This window comes from Cygnus olor, chromosome 1 (genome assembly GCF_009769625.2).
Source record: "Cygnus olor isolate bCygOlo1 chromosome 1, bCygOlo1.pri.v2, whole genome shotgun sequence".
NCBI classification, from domain to species: Eukaryota; Metazoa; Chordata; class Aves; order Anseriformes; family Anatidae; genus Cygnus; species Cygnus olor.
Window position 1 is genome coordinate 121,727,900 of NC_049169.1, and position 17,730 is coordinate 121,745,629.

At 33.6% G+C, this 17,730-nt stretch overlaps 1 protein-coding gene across 17 annotated transcripts in view; it reads left to right on the forward strand.

Annotated features, from left to right (window-relative positions):
* The window catches only part of DMD (dystrophin), a 1,063,969-nt gene that overhangs the window by 678,910 nt on the left and 367,329 nt on the right, over positions 1-17,730 (forward strand). For all 17 annotated transcript variants that reach the window (XM_040530986.1, XM_040530983.1, XM_040530994.1 and 14 more), the window contains one exon: positions 5,121-5,285. In XM_040530986.1, coding sequence (XP_040386920.1) covers positions 5,121-5,285 — 165 coding nt within the window. The remainder of the gene's footprint in view (positions 1-5,120; positions 5,286-17,730) is intronic.

A 17,730-nucleotide genomic window follows, 5' to 3' on the forward strand; every position in this document is an offset into this window, starting at 1 on the left:
GGTGCTTTGTATATTAGAAGGACCTTTCCAAGCCAGGAATACAAGAAAAGCATTGTTAAGCCTTCACAGACACCACACAGTGTGTATATATATATATATATATATATATAATATTCATTATTATATTTTATCTTATTATACATATCAGGAAAATGAAATTTAAATCCAGTGTCAGATTCATCAAAATAAGATCCATTATAAGTGCTGCTCTGTTGAGAGGTTGGTGAGACAGCTAGCAAGAGAAAGGAGGCTACCTTATCTAGTATTTGGGGGAGGTGGGGGAAGAGATGGTGAATAAATTGGGTAGGAAACATATTTACACTGCTATTAAATGTTTGGAGATTTGGGATTTCTTCTCCCTCTACTCACTCTCATGTTAGGGAGATCATCCGTATTCTTTTTTGACAAAAGCCATGTTGGTGAGATCTGTATTCTCAAGCAGCTAGGTAGTAACAGCACAATCTTCTCTTTGGTCCTTTCAGGTAAATAGGAAATGACCTTGATATTGACTTGTGAGAGAGAAGGGAAGTATTCAAAATCACACATTGGTCATTTGAAGCCACTTCAATAGCTTTCCTTACTTTTATCAGGTGAAAGCTGCTGATAATAGTGATGCTTTACTAATTATATGATTTATCAAGTTCATTCACTTGCAATAACGTTTCTGACCTCTGCAAAACTATTCCCAATTGTTCTTCCCTTCCTACTTACTATCTCTACCTAATTAGTTTCAGCTTGTTCATTCTGAGTATTGTTCCTATTACAGGATCGAACTCCACAGATGTTACAATTATTGGTATTGAAATCTGCCTTCTGGATATTCATAAGGAATGAATATTCATAAGGAACGGGGACCACAGAGTATGATTTTACATCAGGAGACATACCTTATACAACTTCCTTCCTTTGTATTTATTATCATCATATGAATTCATATTCCTTTCCATCTGCTCAGCTCTAATTCATCACATACTGTATGCACACAACTATGAATATAGACTAAAAAGTACCTATATATCTAAAGCTAAAATAAGAAGCAACAGTGCTTATGAACAATGAAGGAGATATATATGGCTAAGATGAGCAACTGTATGTTTTTGTACCAAAGTGGTCACATTGGGGTGGGGACGGAAAGAACCTAAGAGTGGATCATTTAGGCTTCCAGTGAAGGAAGGTCATTGAAGATGTGAGGTTCAGATGGAATAGAAACAAATAATGCGTGTATTTCTTCATAGGAATTCTAGAATTTCTTTATAGGAATTCTTATGGAGAAATACCTATGGAGAAATAATGGAAATATTAAATGAAGATCTAGACTTTTAAATTATTACTTTAAATTTGACAGAGTATTCTCATGTTTACAGAGACATCTTATTGTTTTTATGCTGGTAATTTATTTGCATTCTTTTAATACTTTAATGAAATGATTAGAAAATGAAATACATAAAACTAATTAAGTAAAAAATGGTCTGAATTTTTAAGATGAAGAATAATGCTAAGTATTGTGAAGACTAGTGTCAGTTTGTAAAATTAGGATCTTCTACTGTTTTCCGATTTAGAACGTAAATATTTTCTATTATTCTGTTACTAAGCTGCCAATTAATTTAACTCAATTAACATTTGAACTAAAGTACAAAATTTTAGATGCATCACATACTTTGAGATTAATGTTTTGACACATCATTGAAATTATACAGTGCTTTGATGTTGAAATCATTTTTTTTTCTTTGAAGGAATAATCTATACTTTAGTTTTCATTTGCACTTTGAAAGTTATTTTTTTCCTTTGGTTGCAAACCAAGGTATGTTTTCATTGTTGATCTGCTGCCAAATAAGACAAAGTTGAAAATAATTTCTAAACAAAAAATGAAGCTAAATTTTTAGAAAGCTGTCCCAGTTAAAGTTGTTCTTTCTTCTTCTATTTTTTTTTGTTTTTATTTTTGTCTTTTTCACCCTGTCTTCCTTGCCAGCCTATAACACTTTTACTTTCATTAGGCCTGTGTTTAGTTTAGGCAGATTTTGGGGAAAACATCTTACATATTTGTCCTGTTTTTACTCTTCCACAGGTGATGCCTTATGGCCACTGTTCCTATTGGTCTTGCCACTTATGAAATGATGTCACTCCTCCTCTGATGAAACCAAACAGTCTTTCTTAAATAGAAGGGAATGAAATAAGATACTATAGGGGTTTAAACTGGGTAGACACCAGATGGTTACCCTGGGCACCAAAGGAATAAAAGCAGGGTGGGGAAGGAAGGAGCCAAAAAGTCAAAAAATGCAAGAAGGCGCATGGGAGTGGGACACTAGCTATTGATCACTCCTCTCCGGAGGCATCTGGGAAGTAAGAAGTAGTAGCGAGAGTCCAGTGACAGGACAGTGGGATGGCTGTCCCACTGGCATCACAATCCCAACTTCTGGGTGGGAGTTCTGGAGCTGTGAACAATCAGCTTGCCAGGACCTGAAGCAGCTTGACAAGAAGGTCCTGTAATAGATCGGATTTGGATGCAAAGACTGTAAGTTAAAAGGTAGAGAAAATTCTAGAGGATCCGAACTCTGTGTGTACTCCTGTGCAACAGAAGGGGTGTGAATCAGGAGACCCAACAAACATACTCATGTCTGTTACTCCATGGAGTTTTTCCCAAATTATGCTTCTGGAAATAAGCTGTCTCCCCAGAGACAGTCTGCAGTAGTACCCTGGCTTGATGGGAGAATTTGTAATTCCCTTAAACTCATTAGACTCTAATTTGATTAGCCAAAAAAAAAAAAAAAGAAAGAACAAACAAAATTCCTTAGATCTAAGAATCCGTTTTCCACACAACGGTATGAAATGTGTTACATGGATTGTACAAGATATTCCTTTGTTAATGTCCAGCCAAAAATCTGTTTCTTACATGCTTACCTTAACCTAAGTTTGAGGGAAGTCCCGTCTTTATTTGCTGTTTGTCTTTTAATTTTAGATGGCATTAAATTTCTCTATATAATGAACCGATTCATATTGACCTAGATTTTTTTTTATTTATATACTCAAAATATTATAATCATATGTTGTGCTATAATTTTAGCCCAGGAGCCAATTTGTAAGAAGAGACTGTGTTTACTTATACTGCAACTTAACTTTTAGTATAGGTGGGTAGGTGGGATCTAGTTTGCTTTTTTTTTTTTTCTGTATGTGTGATTACTTTTGGAAACTGTATGCTGAAGTAAGTAAAATACATCAGCAAAACCTCATTTTCTCTTCTGTGTTCCTAGATTGAATATTTTTTTAGTATGTAACCTCTTTTTCCAGAAAACTCTACAAATTTTGTCTTCTGATAGACCCAATATAATTGATTAATGTTGATTGTAGCCAGATTAATTTAAATTTCAGATCTTCAGACATTAGCTTGGATTTTTATCTGCCTATGATTACCTATTTGCTTTTAATAGGTTTTCTGTGGAACTTGTATACGTTAATATTAAAGCTACTAAACACGGAAATTAACATTCAGAAGATGTAAGAAAGATGAAACTAATCTTCTGTGAAATTAGGCCAAGATCTGCATAGATACTGAGTGAACACATAAGGAAAATGAATGCATTTTTAATTGTTTTCTTTCATATCTGGGGCCATACTGGAAAAGCAGAGTTTTTATTATATTTAACAAGATTAGGGGGATAGAAAAAGTGATTTGACTCACAGGTCAGTTTTTATTAAATAGGATATTATGGAGTAGCAAATAACAGAGATAATTTAACATATGGTAAATCAAGTTAATGAATTAGAAATATCACTTAAGTATGGTCTAATAAATCACATGCAGAATTTATGTAGAACGCTTATTTTAGTACCTACAAATCAGTATTTTCAAACTAAATTTGCAAAGAAATATACATACCATGAGACATTTGCTTTCTTCCCACTCCTTCAGCTGTTTTTTCAGTAACCTTAATTGTTTTCGTATCTCTGATGTATTTTGATTTATTGTCTTCTATGAAATACCATCATTAGGAGTTAGTACACATCAGTAATACTTTTGTAGCTGGGCAACGTGATAGCAATTCTTCTGTTAATAGTTTAACTTCACGGGGAATTTGTATTTTACTGTGTACATCAGAAAACATATGTTCTGCTACTTTTAAGAGTTTGTTTTTGTTTTTGTTTTTTTTAGTAAAAAACAAACAAAAAAACTGTGCTTTGAAACAAGGAACATCAGGAAAACTCATTTCTTCATATGAAAAACTAACCATATTTCTTGACTGATTTTAGTAATTAATTGCCATCTTTTCTAACCCCTGCCTAGGAGCTTTATTTGCTGTTGTTATATTTTTTTCTGTTTTGTTTTTAAGTACAGATGGTTTCTCCCCTGGTATACGTTTGCAATGCTGCTAATAGTGTAGTGTAGTGATACCTCACCTCTCCATCTATAGAAAACATGCTGAGAAGGACAGCATGGAGATTTGTATTGGCTTATTTATTTCCAAGCTGTTCTTATATTCACTCCAAATGCTTCAGTGTTGTGAGATTTCAGCTATGTCATTCACTGATTATTAATTTCTAATACTAGCAAAAGAATGTGCTTAGTTAGAAACTGACTACTTTGAATGCAAATTAAGGAATTGATCAGTATTGATAGCATATTTTTTTCATTATTTTCCTTCACTACATGCATCTGCTCATGGATATTTGGACTCAACTGACAATTAAAAACACCTTGTCCAAAACCAGATGCTTATAAATTTGCAGATCAAATAGGTCAGGAAAGGTTAGATGTCATTCAAATGGTCACTTTCATGTTTTGATATTCACTGTTGCTCTCTCTGATTAACAATTGACCATTTAAGCAGTTACATATACTGAGAAAACAAACATTTTATGTACTGCAAATGAAATAGTAGAATAACAAAAACGAGTAGTCTGATATGTTTATTCATAGGAGTGAGATTGTTGTTACCGATTGGCAAGATACCTACCATAACAATTTGGTGTTTATAGACTTTTCTTCCCTTTTTCATACAAGTGTATAAAATTATTTTATTTAATATTATTTTAACCTTTTATATCCATTTATGTGTTTGTAATGTTAAATTTCTTTATGTTTATTTATTTTCTTACCACTAAAACAGCTTCTGGTATTTTTTCAGGTGTCCAAAGATCTTCCAGAGAAGCAAAAAGAAATAGAGATTCTGCTAAAGGATTTCATTGAACTTGATCAGCAACTAAATCAGCTGACATTGTGGGTAACACCTGTGAAGAACCAGCTAGAGCTTTATAACCAAGTGGGTCAGCCAGGAGCTTTTGATATTAAGGTAAATTTTCTTCTGTTTTAAAAAGGAATTTGGATATTGCATGTTCAAAAAGTCAGTTGGTGCATTAGCTGCATAGGTTGTATTAACAATGTGATTTTGAGACGTGAGTCTGCAATAGCTCAATAAAATTGTTGTAGAAAAATTTGATGAATTATGGCAAGCTCATTTATTCTTTTTCACTACATAGTGATAGAACAAAGGTGAAATGTAAAGAAAAAAAAAAAGTCATACCAAATCATGAAAGAATAGCCCAAAAAGTTAATATATCAAATTTTAATATGAAGATAAAAATGATAATATCAGTTTTGGACTATTTAAACAGTTTTCATTCAAGTTAATGTGACTAGTTGAAAATCAGAATACTTAGGGCCATATCATTATTCACATGTTGCAAGGAAAAATATCTAACTGCACAGGTAATAATAAAATAATAAAAAAAATCAATAAAACTGATTGTTGAGTAATTGTGAACAAAATATTTGTAATCTAATGCTTGATATGTTTTTATGTATAAAAAAACTCACATAGGTGGGGTGGGGCTGAAGAAATTAAGGATGAAATATACTGAGTAGACTAAAGGGGCCTGCTGGGTAGTATGTACTCAGACCTTTTGGCTTTGCATTATTTGTCTTTCTGTACGTGACTGGGGAAATATTTTAGCATACAGCAACTTATTGAAATACATGAAAGTTTTTGGTTTATAGTAGTTAAGCATCACCTAAATAAAAATTAAATAGTAGACACTGTTTTTTATTGGCTCTCATCTTGCAGTTTTCAGTGAAAAAATATAAATACTTAAAACTTTTCTTGCTTTGGATGAAATGGAATAATAACTGCTTCTGAAGACGTGGTTTTTGCTGAGCATATTTATTAAATTTACTTAGTTTCTTTCGTGCAACAGTTTTAATGCCAAAACTCTTTTTATGTCATACAATCATATTATGTAAAACAGTGAATCCAAAGTCCTGTTGTAGTCCTATAATTGACAGAATGAGTTCAGTGGTGACATTCATTCCCTTTTTAAAAGATAAAATTGGTATAGCTCTGCAAATGTCTGTATATATGCTGAATGAATGATAGAATTTTGCTTTCAAGAAAATTATCTATGCTTATTTTCTGTATTTTAATTTATGTTTAAAATATTTATTTTAAACATAATTCTTCCATTTTTTTTTATATTCTTTTTCATTCTATTTCTTTTATTTCTAGATTTATTCCATCGTTAACGTTTGTATAAAATAAATGTAGGGCTAAACTGGGCAAATTATAAGAATATTGTTTTTTCAGTGTTTGTGAAAGAAATGTTTTGCTTGGCTCTTTCAGTCCTCTTATGGTGATGTCACGAGAATATTTTTGAAACACTGTTGACAGAATAGAAAAAAAAGTAAACTTTAGTCCTGAAGTGGCTGGATGAAATCTTGCATGTTCATAGAGGAAGGGGAATAATGAAGAGCTCCAGGGAGGCAAGTAAACCTCTCTGAAAGAGGCCATACCATATCTCTTTCATAGATGAATTTAGATCACTTAGATTTTATTTTTGATCAGTTCTGATTGGAGTTCAAACAGCTAGTTGTTTATACTGTTGTAAGGGCTATAAGCTTATCAGTTTTTATCTACATGCTATCTATCTGGATTGTGTTTTAAAGAAATAGGCTTATATCTTAAAGTGTTGCTGACTGATGGTTTACGCAGACTGTCTTTTTCTTCAAAGAGAGAATCTCTTGCATTAAAGGTTCTGTATTAAATATTTCTGAAAGCAAATGGGATTTTCATAACTTTTTTTAAGGTTACAAATAAGCACAATAAGAGTTTTGAGACTGTTTATCCTGACAAAACACACAGAGAAAAAAAAAGGGGGGGGGGGTTATATAATTCAAGAAAGCAACCTATTCATGACAGCATACAATTTTATACTCGACTTTAAACCCATGTTTCCGATCCATGCTAAAATGCTGTCCTACACCGGGTCAAGCATGTGCATACTGAATCATTGTTGAAGTTATTGACGGCACTCTTACAAAAGAGGTGTAATGAGAAATTTTACAAAGAATCTTATTTGGTATTCTAAAAACTTGTAAGATATGAAGAAGAGGTTTAAAACTGCTGGCTGAAATTGTAAATATAGCACTTGAATCAAAAAGACCAGGTCCATGTCAGTCCTTGAGAAACCTGACTATTTCTATTATAGGATTTGGCTTACAAATTTGAATTGAGACATTGACTTTTATGAAAATTCTGTCAATTCTTCATACTATTTTGCTATTCATACTACTTTACTATGCATGGTAATGTTCTTCCCATTCCTTCTCAGCCATTAGGTTCTCTCTTACTTATTTTCTAGGATATTTATTTGGGAAAGTAGTTCAGAGAGTAATTTGAATGGAAAAGATTTATATAGAGATTTTAAATAGTATAAGGATGTTCACTTCTAAGAGCCACAATCTATTAGAAGTGTTAGAAACTTTATGGCCTTAGAGCAGATAGAAATCATTAACTCATTAACAACATTAGTGCAGCATATACTCTACAGATGTTATTTAAAGTCTTGGGAATAAGGACTCCTTTGTCTACTGTTATTTAGTGAGTTACCAGTTACTTAGTAGAGTTACTACTGTATAGATATTTAATGAGAAATTAGTGAGTTATTAAAGCCTACTTGAAATTTTGAAACCACCATGTATGATGAGCTACTCTGTGTTCGTAACAGAGTCCAAGTAAACAGGTAATTAGCATTACCTATAATAGATAACAGATCTATTGAAAAGATTTTCAAAGAATATTGTTTTACTCAGAAGCCTAGTTCAAAACTGAAAATGCTGCTAATATATAGATGATTGTAATCTACAAAACAGAGTCAGTGTTAATACAACCTGAACAGTGCCAAACTTTCAGAAAGAAAGATTTAGGAAAGAAAAAGCAAGAATCAGCTACATGTAGGTTTTAGTGTTTGTTGATTTATTTTTTTTAACGTCTATGTATTTCATCACAATAATTTTACTTTTTTAATGCTACTTTCTGTTCCTTATTCATTCCTCATAATCAGTATCTTTACTGAGCATTCACTTGCTGGGAGAACTCGAAATTGAAAAATTGTAGTGAATAACAAAATCTAACGATTATTGTCAGGAACATTTTTAATCTGTTGTCAAGAGCAATGGTCTACTGTGTTGTGACTGCTGGACTCTGCCTGTTTAACTACATCTAGGGTATCTATAGTTATGGAATTGGAGGGTAGCATTGCAATATGTGACTACAGAGTAAAAACATGAGCTGTGGATGACAGATCATTGCCACCAGGAGACACAGCTTTGAGCAATGGGTCAGAAACTCATATGGATGCACAAGCAAATTGCATAAAGGAAGAAATGAGTTAGAAACGTTGCTTATTAATGGAAACTAAAAATGAGAACTTAGTTACAGCCTAGTAACCAGAAAAATAAAAATTAGCACTGGTTAGGAAAATCAGTAAGTAAAAGTGTATGTGTAACTTCAGTATTTAAATAACTACCGAAGTAATCTTTGAAATAATTTAAGAAGGTGCATTTTAGCTCTGGTTCCAGTACAGTAACTTTAGTAGGAACAAAAAGTATTTCAGTGAAAGAATTACTGGCTTGTATTGCACAAAAGAATTAAGAAATCTTTAAGTGTTATTGCATGTTTCTTTTCTCAGTCTCCTACGAAAACTGTTTGAATATTGGATTTATTATCTCCTCCTAATTGTATTTTGGGTAAAAAATATTTTTCTTCAGTTTCATTCTGTGTACTGAATTTAAGTTTTTTTTTTTTTTTTTTTTAAAGGAAATGCAGAAATGCATAACTTACAACATGTAGAAAAATAAACCATCCCACACTCAAATTTTAACCTTTTATTTAAATATTTCTCCAAAGAGCAAATTCTTTTGAAATAGTTATCTTTATCTAAGGTATAAAGATTGAGTTACAACCTGTATTTATATAACTAGAACTCCATGTTGGGCAGAAGGTTGCCATTTCATTTTCAGTCGTTGCCTTTTAGAATTTGCCTGAGTTTCCATTCAGTGCATATACATGTTATTCTGAGATTTGTTATCTTTTCTGCATATGCCTATGAAAACAAAGCCTCCTTAACAGAGGTAAGGACCTAAAGGTAATGTAGAGCTTCTGAAGAAATGCCTTTGGCCTGCGATGTATCTCTGGAATGCTGCAGATTGACTGGAGTTCCCTGACTGTATGTTCAAGATCTTGCTAGCAATAGGCCAGACTGAGACCGAGTGTCTGAAAGATATCCTCTTCGATGGTATCTCTTTGAATTTCATCTCTCAAATTTTTCTACAGGGAGCTGTGTTCTGGCCTGTGACTAATGCTGTTTGCTAGGCATACAGGTCTTGTGATTATAGTTCCATGACAGAGATTTTGTTAAATTTTGCATTTCAAGTAATGTTTTAAATGTAGAGATGTCTACTAGATTCTCAAATTCTGCACAAGTATATATCAAGCAGCATTTTTCTTTCTCTACTGTTTTTTTTTTTTTTTTTGATTTGCATTTAACACTCCCACAAATTTTTAGCATTTGTAATTATTTTACAATAATTACTCTTTGGGATCAAATGGCCTGGGTTGCTGAGTTTGATCCTAATTCAATTCTTTTAAGAGGAGCTGGAGATGCTCTGTTCCAACCTGAACAGACAACCCTTGCCTACAGGTTGCACAGATGTCTGCTGATGGTGCTCCTTAACTCTTCTGGAGAGCCCAGGATATGCAGGGGGAAGGGAGACAGAGGTGTCTGCTTCTCCATCTCTCATCGTCGAAAAGCCTTAAGAGTCAGCATACCTCCACCATAGGAGGAGGATAGACCTGGATTCCTCCAGGTCTTTGCCTCAGAACTGCCACTTCCCCTACAACATTTGGAATAAAGACATTTTTTTCAGGGGGACTGTGATGGATGTAGGTGATAAGGAGCACATGGAGGGGATGAAGAGAAGTGTGAGTCACTGCATTTTAAGGAGTGGACAGAGAAGGGATGCTCAGGATAGGGAGTGACAGTGAAATGCAAAAATCCTGTTCTCAGTGAGATTCTGTTAACCCCTCCAAACCTCGTGTCCAGACAATATTAAAAAAAAAACACTTTATGATTTCCAGCCATGTTGCCTCCAAATCCTCTTGTAATCTCACTGGTCATTCGTGCCAGCCCATTTAGTTTCCCTATTTTTTCCCTCTACTCCCTCCTTACTTTCAGGGTTTTCACTCACACCTCCCTTTATTCCTCTATATTTGAGCCCTCTTTTTCAAGGTTTCCACAACCTTCATTTTTAGTTTATATTGCCAAAGAAGCTTTGAACTGTCTCTGAGTATGGGATTTATACTTGTTTACGTGGGATGTATACTTGTATACTTGTCTATGGTGGTCACTTGCCATGTATATAAATAGCATGTTGAGTTTGTTATTATGTTTGTTTATGGCAGATAAAAACAGGCCACCTTAAATAAATAACGAATTATTCTTAAAAGTAACTTGTAATTGGGTCTTGTCCTTGATAAGCTTTGAATGACAATAGGAGTGCTGTCAAGTCTTGTCAATCACTTCATTATATACATGACAGCCTGCAGTTAGTGTAAGAGAAAAGTGTGGCTGTGGACTAGAAAACCTAATTGTAGACAAATAAAAGAACGTGAGAGAATGAAAGCGTTGACTGGACAGTCCTGTGTTTTTTCTTCCAGTAGCCTTCATTTGTCAATGCCTGCTTGACAAGCTAGGCTGAGAAGTCAGAAATAAGTCATTATTGATTCTTTTACCTTTTCATTTTGCTATCATCCTTTTAAATGAGTAATTTTTATATGCCATAAAAGATAGAAAGTTCAGGTCATCCACGTGAGCACATAAGGAATACGTACCACAGAGATTTATCTCACTGTCTCACTGACATCTCTGTTTGATTTGGCAAAAGGTTGAAATGTGAAAACTTCTGATGATGAAATATTGTTTGATTACTTAAAGTACTCCTATTTTCAATGCATTATTTAGATCTGTAGTAAATGTCAATTTAATCAACTCATAGAACCAGAGCATGATATTCTGCACATCAATCAGTTACCAGTCTTTCCAGAAATCTTTATATGGGACTTTGAATAGCAACCTGCTCAGTGTTTTCTCCGTGAGCTTTGATCCCTTAAATTTGCAACAATCTGTTTCCAAACCTCTTCTAAATATCTTTTCCTAGTAGAAGAATATTAACTGATATTAGTTGCAAATGGATTGTGAAAAGGTGGGAAAACATTCCCTATGAGTAATCCTTGTCTACGTTACAGCTTAAAGAATATACTTTTCAGTGTTCAGGATGGATTGCAAAACACATATACCCCTGCATCTCAGGCAAAGAGAGATGTTTTGAGAGATTAGGTATTTGATATGAGGGGTAGTATTTTTCTAGGAAATAATCAGTGACTAGTAAGCGAAGATGTGGTTTTGTTATTGGAAACATAAGCTTTTTAGAAGTGTGGGTGAGTTGCTTGGAAGTTAGTGAGGTTGTATATCAACATTGTCTTTTGGCTTCTTCCTTGCACTATTAAAAACCATTTAGGTAATGTTCAGAGTCCCAGAGAAGAGTGTGACTAATATAAATGAGTGACCAAATATAGGGAGGAACTTACAGAAATGACAAAGCAGTTTATCATGGCTCTAGTGAAGTGAATATGAAAACTATTCCTTGCCTTAGTATAGTTAGGTTTTCACAGGTAGGATATTTCCTCTTCTATTCACAGTGTACAGTTTTCTAACATTCTCCCAGGTTATTTATGTTCTTTTTCATGTGGTCTTTTCCTAAATAGAAAAGCCTCTTTCTCTTCAAAATGCAATTCTTAAAAGCTCTTAGACACTCATCTTGATAATAGCATGTTATTTATTAAATTGTAACTCCTTTTCTGTGAGATTATATATTTTTCTCTGCTGATCACCTACAATTTAAAGTACTGGGATTTGAAGAAGAACTCATGCAAATGACTTTTTATCACTACAGAAGGTTCTATTAGCTTTAGTTTAATGTGCTTTGACTTGATTACTGACTAGTGAATATTACAGGCAGTGAGTGTCTTCTCATTTTTTGTACATTGCTAACTATATCCATTGATGGTGTTTGAATGATATTTGACTGTTAGATTTGTTTGACGTTAATTTGATTGATGTTTAAGTAAAAAATAATTTTTTTGTTTAATTATTTTGAGTGGAAATATGAACATATGACTAAAAATTCTTAGCTCCTTCTCACACTGAAATTAGTGATAATGTGGAAAACTCGCAGTCCTATTGCAGATTTTTTGCTGAATTTCCACATAGATGTGGCTTTGAGATATCAGGCAGAGTGTTGCAAAGCTTAATTCTTGCAAGATACTATAACATAAAGACAGGCAACCTGTTAGATATGATAAATCCTGTAGTGAAAGATGATTGTTGGGGGAAGTGAAGATGGAATTCTTCCACTTAATTAAACCACTGTTGTGGTTTAAACCAGGTCAGCCACTCAGCCCCACACAGCCACTCTCTTGCAATGTCCCACAATTAAAAAAATAAAAGCTTCTGATAACACACTTGCTCTTGGATATTAAAGAAACCCAAGGTACTACTACCCAAAGCATGGATATAACTTAGCTGTTTGCAGTTGCAAACCAGGCAGTGAGAAATGATCACACTGCACATTTTCAAAACAATAAGAAAGTAAATTCCATTTACTGAAATCTATCCCTGCTTCTGCTGCTGAAGCAACATACTGAAGTTCTACTCTTTATTCTATCTGCTTTTGTATGAATGTACACAGTGAAACAGCACAGAGGATTACTGTCATATGAATCTTTGATTTTCTTATTCCCACTTTTCTTCCCTTTGCATGGGCAAAGAAGGCCACGTGGCATCCTTAGGGGCTGTCTTGGTTAGAAGATGTAGCATGAAGACCTTCTTTAGTGAAGGGTAATCCTTATCAGAGTCATTCAAAAAAAAGAAAAAAAAGAGAAATTATTTTCACAGGAGTAGTTTGTTTTAAAGATTCAGGGGCGTCTAAGTTCTTTTAATGTAGATGTCATCTGAATAATGTTCATAAAGAATAAATTATTTAAATGACTGTACATAGTTTTATAGCTATGCATTTATATGCATTGTTACATTATTTTTAATAGGGAAGTCACATAATGCTCTGTCTCCTTTCTTTAATACTTTTCATTCTTTTTATGCAGCCTAGTATACTTTATCTAATATTTACTATATGAGCATTTTGAAGGCATGGGACTGTGGTTTCTGAGACCATAACTTCTGTAAGGATTTCCAGATCCTACTGTGTATGTTACTGTTTTTTGATTTCATTTTATTCTTCATGCTAACATTTAAATTTTTACTCGAAAAAATTTTTACTCTGATTTTTACTCCAAATCAGTAAAAACTGAAAGACTACAGTGACAATTAATGCTATCGCATTTTGTTAAGACTTCAATGAATCTTTATGGTTTCTTTTAGTAATACATGTCACTGTAACTACTGGAAGACAAACTGCAGAAATGTATCCTCATGAATATTCCTTTTAAATGATTCATTACAGTCTAATACCAGAAGAGAAGCATATCTGAAAACATGTTACAACCAACAAAGCCTTCTTATGACAGTAACGTATTTTGATTTTTTTTTTTCTAATTTTCTTCTGTAGCCAGAAACTCATCTGAAAATAAATCTTTATTTACTACATTTGGAAGGAGGAGGAAAATTTGCATATGAGAGAAAAGAAGAAGCATCCAAGAATTTGACATTGATTTAAAAAAAACAAAACACCACCCTTCCCATATTAAATTATTTTAATTCAGTTTATTGATAGAACTGTCATTATTTGTGCATTTATAGAGAAGAAATTCTTTTTCCTTTCTTTCCTTTTTACAAGAAGAAATGAGTAAAGTTTGTGACTCAATACTTTCATAAGTATTAACAAATTTCACTTGCAAGTCAAGATAACTCATGAGTTGTTCAATTCATGCCTAAAATTCTTGTGGAAACAGTAAAAGTCGTAACGTTTGTTTGAATTAAGTGTAAATGCCATAATATAGAGACAAATGTTCCTGTCTCGAATTCTTAGCAGCAGCATTTTTTTGAAGTCAATATAACGCCTTTTTATTTTGCATTTAGAGTCTGTGTATCCAGAGGAGTCTCTGGTGCACTCACAAGTGAAGTTTTAGGGAACAGTGTATCTCCTATCCCATTCAGTTTGGAGTTGTGGATTATCAGATCTTTTCTCAAATTCAACAAAATACTTATATTACGTGCCTGTTTTTCCCCTGCTGAAATATTCTCCATATCTATCTAAAAGAGCACGTAACTAAGAGACAGCCTGTGAAATTATTGGGTCTTCCCTTATTTCCTTGCAAGAATTTTATATGTATTTCTGCCAAGTCTGCTTTCTCTGAGTTCTCCTGGGTTCTTTGTTATCTCTTTTATGTTATGCACTGGAACTATGACAGGATCTGAAGTCTAGGTAGAACAGGGGCGGCTGTTTCATTCTATGCCTTGTCCAGCCTTAAAATAAAATATCCTAAATCATATCCAGTTTCAAATAATTCTTACTGGATGTCTTCACAATCCAACTTGATGATTAATCATCATGCCTTATCGGTATATGGTTACCATAGAAAAATTCTTTTCATATCCCATATCTGCGGGTCATGTCTTTACAGCTAATAATTTACTTCAGCACCTCCAGGAAATTTCCTTTTCAGGACAGACAGCTGCAGTGCCTAGATACTGATTTCTCTGTGGGGAAAAACCTACTATATTTCATCTCCTGTAGATGTACAGAGGAAGCTCACAAATTTTTGATAGCCAACAGGAAAATGAGCTTTGAAAAATCCGTCATTTTGCTCTGTAAAGTGGTGAGTATTGCCATTTCAGCCACATTGTTTGCATGGTTTAAATTCTCAGTTCCATTTCATTGTGGAAGATTTTCTCATTGCTGTTACTGAAAAAAGGAAAGAAAAGAAAAAGAAGTATGGCCAGGAACAGAATGATGAAGAATGCTACCAGGTCTTAACGGACACAGTGTCCATGTATTTTACAAATTGCCCAAGGCTGGAACTCATAAGTTCACAAAGTAGTTATGAAATTAAAACATTACAGTTTTAGAAGGAAGATGTCCTTTCTATAATTCTCTTTCCTGTGAAATAATAGTTTCTCCTCTGAAGTATCTTCACAACTGTTCTCTGAGGTCAAGTGCTACAGTTAGATCAGCTTTCTCGTCTCATTAAAACAGGTGTCTGTCTTTTACATGCTACTTTAAAAAATTAGATGAATCTCACAACATTATTCTCCCCATAAATGTAGATTCTATAATTATCTTGGGACCTTAGTTTGGGTCTTACATACTTAAAGTAACACTGATTTAAAGTAATGAGGGAAAGATCAGTTATTTTATTTACTCATTAAAATGACATTTTTAAAGGCTGGTGCTTAAAATTGCTTGTCCAACAGTTACAGCTTTTTTTTTTTTTAATACATTTACAAACTAAACTTCAACCTAGACCACTAATGGAATGTTTTTAAATTGAATTACCTGTTTATTTAATTATTTATTTATTTTTTATTTCATAAAACCCTAAGACAGGAGGGTAAAATTAAATTCTATAACTTCAATGTTCACAGAGTTTTGGCTTTCTGTGTAGAGATAAGTGAAATATTCAGGAAGTTATCAAACCTTTTAATCTGTTATGTAGAAAACAAAAGAGATACAAACTTGTTTCTCCTTGAATTTTATGAAGATTGATTAAAGTCTGTATTCTGGAAGTTTAAATACTGGCACCTGTTTTTTTCTCCAAGTGGATTAGTCCCATTTCACTGTGCCCACAGAGCTGTTAACAGCATGTCCTAGATGTATTCTAATACTGTTGTATAAATATCTAAAGTGAATACAGAGAATGCCATTGATGACTGTATGGCCTACAATCAAGATCTGATACTTACTGTGGTATAGCTGAACTTTGATGTATTCTAATTAAGTCTCCTCTGACCACTCTTCTTGTGGTTGTTTAGCTTGTTAATCTGTTCCATGAATGGGAATGTGTGGAGCTGAGTCAAAAGATAAGTTAGGTCACTTATTTAAAACGATAATTCTTGAAGAGAGCAACATATTCACATATCCATTTTCCATCCACTTTTATTTGTTTATCAGGACCTCAACTCTGCACTGAGTCAACACACTTGTGGGGGGGAAAATGAGGCACTTAGAGCCTCACCATTTGTTTATAGCCTTTTCCCTAAAATATCTGGGAACAGTAACCTGAAAGATAGATATGAATATTTCGGTGAACCTTGCTGGAGCTTCTTGTGTGTATGAATAAGACAATCTATCTCAAAGAATTCTGGTTACAACTCGATACAATATTTGTGTTTTTTAGATAAGAGAATTAAATACAATTTTCTGTTATCAAGACAAAATATATGAGGATTCATATGATTTAGAAAAGTCTTTTTGAAGTTTAAAGCCTCCAAATTGCTTTAGGTTTCAGATTTAGTCTATTTGCTTGTTAAATGTCATAGAATCATAGCATATCCCGAGTTGGGAGGGGACCCATAAGGATCATCGAGTCCAGCTGCTTTGTTGCACTCAATAAAGTGAAGGGAAATTGCTTATTGCTTCTGTTTCTCTGAAAAACAAAACAAAACAAACAAAAAACCCCACAACCTTCTCTTCTTTAACCTTTATTTAATGTAGTATTGACAAAAAGAGATCATCAATTTTAAAACAATATATTAATTTCTAAATTATATTTTTTATTTGAAGGTTGTAATCAAGTTTCCATTTTTGCATTGCAATTCACCACAAAGACACAGGTTTGAATACCCTGAGCATCTCCTACTGTCCCTGCAGAAAATGTCCTGTGGAGATAATCTCATTAGGAAATCTGATCCCAAAAGTTCAATCGGTGTTACAAGAAAAGGTGAATCAGTGCTTTTGATTCTTAATATAGACCAATAGACAGTCTGAAATGCTGCAGATACTTCTATAGATAGTTGTCTGGGCCTCCTAGTATATCTGTAGCATATGTCAAACAACCTGTCTATGTCTGTTAGGGTAGTTACCATATCTTGAAATAACATATGCTAAGCCAACAAACTTTCTGTTCCATTAGCATACACACCAGAGGTTTAGCCAATATACTGATTTCATCTAGGGAATATGGATTTCTAAGTTTTGAGCTGTATCAACAGACGTTCCTAGTCCATATGGGACTGTAGACAAGTCCCTGCAACTTTTTCAGCCTGCAAATGTATTCAGCATGTTGAACTGACATGTTGTTGGAAATACAGAAGCCAATGTGGCTTATTCTGCCATGGATTTTCATCTGTTTTGATGTGCTATTTTAACACCAATGAACATTCTTCAGTGGCATCTCATGGAGTAAAGGTGCCCTCTGTTTTATTCTTGCTGTTTATACATGTTTAAAAAAC